The following is a 4,006-nucleotide window of genomic DNA, read 5'->3' as shown; positions in this document are numbered from 1 at the left end:
GGGAGTCGAGTGTTGGTATCTTGAGGAGGGGAGCAACTCGGGCCATTTTCAAGTCAGAGGGGATGCAGCCAGTGGTCAGGGATGAGTTGATGAAGGAAGTGAGGAATGGGAGAAGGTCTCCAGAGATGGTCTGGATAAGGGAGGAGGGGATGGGGTCGAGCGGGCAGGTTGTTGGGCGGCCAGACCTCACTAGTCGCAGGATGTCACCTGGAGAGAAAGTGGAGAAAGAGGTCAAGGTTGTAGGGTAGTTCTGTGTGAGTGGGACCAGTGGACTCAATAAGCTGACTGATGGAAGAGGGGGGGAAGGGGTGAAGGAATAAGGAGGGAGGAGAAGGTGGAACATAGTTTCCTAGGGTTTTAAGCAGAAGCTTGACATTTAGAGTGGTAGAAAGTGGCTTTAGCAGCGAATACAGAGCAAGAAAAAAAGTTGAGAGGAGGAAGTGAAAGGATGATAGGTCCTCCGGAAGTTTAGCTCAGCTGCCTGCAGCCCTTTTCTGTAAGCTTGCAATGAGTCATTCAGCCACGGAGCAGGAGGGGAAGGCCAACTCGGCCAGGAGGAAAGGGGACAGAGCGATTCATAGGATGTGTAAAGGTAGGGGAGTGGGGTCGGATTCAGCAGAAGGGGGAGATTCTAGGATAGAAGAGGTTAGACTAGAGAGAGAGAAAGAGAAGATTGCGACGGCGCACGTCCATCTGGGTAGGGGCTGAGTGGTTAGGGTTGGAGGAAAGGAGACAGAAAAGGAAACAAAGCGGGGATCAGAGACCTGGAGGAGGGTGAGATTAGTAGGAGAACATCCTTCAGTAATGATGAGGGTCAAGCATATTTTCTGCCTTTTGAGTTGTAGGAGACCGGGAAAGGGTGATGTCAAAAGGGGCAAGGTGAGGAAAGAGAGAGTTGGAAAGAAAGGCAGACTTCGGGCGGTTGAAGTCGCCAAGTATGAAGAGCGGTGAGCCATCGTCAGGAAATACACTTATCAATGTATCAAGCTCATTGAGGAATTCTTCAAGGGCACRTGGTGGGCGATAGATGACAATAATGTTAAGCTTGAGTGGACAAATGACAGTGACAGCATGGAATTCAAATAAGAAGAGTGAGAGATTAGATTTCCTTGGGGGCATGGAAAATGTAGGGTAAGAGTTAATAATTAGAACAACATTGTGGCTTGGCTTAGCCTGATAGATGATCAGTGTGTGTGTGTGTGTTTGTGTGTGTGTGCAATGTTGGCAGCCCTGCATTCAGGTGACTGGCCTGTAACTCCATTCTTCTGGCTGTCGTTGCCAGGCCAGTGCCAGATGTATGGTTGCCATGGTGGCGTCTGTTAGCGCGCTAGCCACAACAGGGAGCGTTGGGTTTGGTTGAGTTATCGATAGGACGGACCCGGGCTTGTGAAACAGGACAACCTAATGATGCCTGAATAAAATAATACGCAGCGTGACAGCACAGCAGACAGCCCTAATGAATAAACATTATTAAAAAGGGAAATCACAGAGACTGAACAAATTAGACAGCCTGGAGTTATGGGGCTACTCAGGTAAAGGGAGGGAAGAATGTTAAAGAAAGAGAGTGAGGGATGGAGAGAGAGGGGAAGTAGATTAGAGAAAGACAGTGAGAAGGAGAGAGAGAGGAAGTACAATGTTAGAGAGTGAGAAGAGAGAAGAGAGTGTGATGAAAACAGAGGATATAAATTAGAAAGGATAGTACCTTTCTGTCCGCCAGACTTAACCCGCTATGTTGTGCTATTCTGCTTTTCTCTCTCTCTTTTGCTGTCTCTGTCGCTGCCAGACTTTACTCGCTATGTTGGTGCTATTCTTGTTTTCTCTTTCTCTCTTTTGCTGTTCTGTCGCGCAACTTAACCGCTTGTGTCTATGCTGCTTTTTCTCTCCTTGCTGTCGTCTGTCCGCAGACTTAACTAGCCGCTATGTTGTCTATAATCTGCTTTTCTCTCTCTCTTTGCTGTCCTCTGTCTGCAGACTTAACGCCGTATGTTGTGGTATTCTGCTTTTCTCTTCTCTTTTTGCTGTCTCTGTCTGCAGCTTAACCGCTATGTTGTGCTATTCTGCTTTTCTCTCTTCTTTTGCTGTCTCTGTCCGCAGACTTTACCCGCATGTTGTCTATTCTGCTTTCTCTTCTTCTTTGCTGTCTCTGTCAGCCAGATCTTAACCGCTATGGTTTGTGCTATTTTTGCTTTTCTCTTCTCTTTTGCTTCTCCTGTCTGCCAGACTTAAACCGTTCTGTGTGTGCTATTCTGCTTTTCTCTCTCTCTTTTGCTGTTCTGTCGCCAGACTTACCGCTATGTTTGTGCTATTCTGCTTTTTCTTCTCTTTTGCCTGTCTCTGTCCCAGACTTAACTCCGCTAATGTTGTGCATCTTGCTTTTTCTCTCTCTTTTGCTGTCTCTGTCCGCCAGACTTAACCCGCTATGTTGTCTATTCTGCTTTTCTCTCTCTCTTTTGCTGTCTCTGTCTGCCAGACTTAACCCCTATGTTGTGCTATTCTGCTTTTCTCTCTCTCTTTTTTGCTGTCTCGTCTGCCAGACTTAACCCGCTATGTTGTGCCATTCTGTTTTTCTCTCTCTTTTGCTGTCTCTGTCTGTTAGTTGTCAATAATAGGCTTCAAATGTTTTTCTAATTATTTCAGTTTTTTGCAACTGTTGAAGCTGGGCTTAATAATGATTTGTTCCTCAAAGGTTTGTGAGGTGAAGGTAGAGGTGGAGGAATGTGTTTTTGGGGTTTCATTAGTGTATGCTGTGACTTTTGCATGGTGTGGGTGTCTGTGTGGTGTTTGTGTGTGTATTCATTGTGGTTGAGGCTCCATGGTGTATTGACCTCTGCGGTGCTACGCCTCTGCTTCCCTTCCTTCATTAGTTGTCTTCTTTAAGAGTGGAACAAAGCAGTTGTGTTGATGTGAGGGGTCTGGGCCCCTATCTCTGTGTGTGTGTGTGTGTGTGTGTGTGTGTGTGTGTGTGTGTGTGTGTGTGTGTGTGTGTGTGTGTGTGTGTGTGTGTGTGTGTGTGTGTGTGTGTGTGTGTGTGTGTGTGTGTGTGTGTGTGTGTGTGTGTGTGTGTGTGTGTGTGTGTGTGTGTGTGTGTGTGTGTGTGTGTGTGTGTGTGGGTGTGAACATGGGTCAAACGCACACTCGGGACAACGATGGCCCAACTGCAGAGTGTCAAGGTGTGATGTTGTCCAATGCTGCTTCTATCATCAGTTGTCTTTCAGAAGACAATTTATATCCCCAGTCTCTTCTGTATCTGATATCACCCTGTAGCCAAACTCTGTCCCAGTCACTCCCTGATCATTAGTCTCTCTGTATCTGATATCACCCTGTAGCAAGCCCTGTCCCAGTCACTCCCTGACCATTGGCTGAATTACATTAAATACACTGTTCCACGGCCAACACACATGCCCGTGCGCGCCGCAAGTACACAGTCATACACACTGACTTCCAGGGGAGGAGGGAACCCCCCCCCACAGTCATACACACTGACTTCCAGGGGAGGAGGAGCCCCCCCCACAGTCATACACACTGACTTCCAGGGGAGGAGGGAGCCCCCCCCCACACAGTCATACACACTGACTTCCAGGGGAGAGGGAGCCCCCCCCCACACAGTCATACACACTGACTTCCAGGGAGGAGGGAGCCCCCCCCCACAGTCATACACACTGACTTCCAGGGGAGGAGGGAGCCCCCCCCACACAGTCATACACACTGACTTCCAGGGGAGGAGGGAGCCCCCCACACAGTCATACAACACTGACTTCCAGGGAGGGAGGGAGCCCCCCCCACACAGTCATACACACTGACTTCCAGGGGAGGAGGGAGCCCCCCCCACACAGTCATACACACTGACTTCCAGGGGAGGAGGGAGCCCCCCCCACCAGTCATACACACTGACTTCCGGGAGGAGGGAGCCCCCCCCCACACAGTCATACACACTGACTTCCAGGGGAGGAGGAGCCCCCCCCCCACACAGTCATACACACTGACTTCCAGGGGAGGAGGGAGCCCC

At 49.3% G+C, this 4,006-nt stretch overlaps 1 protein-coding gene across 1 annotated transcript in view; it reads left to right on the top strand.

Annotated features, from left to right (window-relative positions):
• Window positions 1-3,146: 3,146 nt before the first annotated feature.
• Window positions 3,147-4,006, top strand: part of LOC112072580 (RNA binding protein fox-1 homolog 1-like) — a 42,717-nt gene continuing 41,857 nt past the window's right edge. Inside the window, exon 1 of the mRNA XM_024139971.2 lies at window positions 3,147-3,170. Coding sequence (XP_023995739.2) covers window positions 3,147-3,170 — 24 coding nt within the window. The remainder of the gene's footprint in view (window positions 3,171-4,006) is intronic.

Source organism: Salvelinus sp. IW2-2015, unplaced genomic scaffold (genome assembly GCF_002910315.2).
Source record: "Salvelinus sp. IW2-2015 unplaced genomic scaffold, ASM291031v2 Un_scaffold1967, whole genome shotgun sequence".
NCBI classification, from domain to species: domain Eukaryota; kingdom Metazoa; phylum Chordata; class Actinopteri; order Salmoniformes; family Salmonidae; genus Salvelinus; species Salvelinus sp. IW2-2015.
This window is presented reverse-complemented; position numbering and strand designations above follow the sequence as displayed.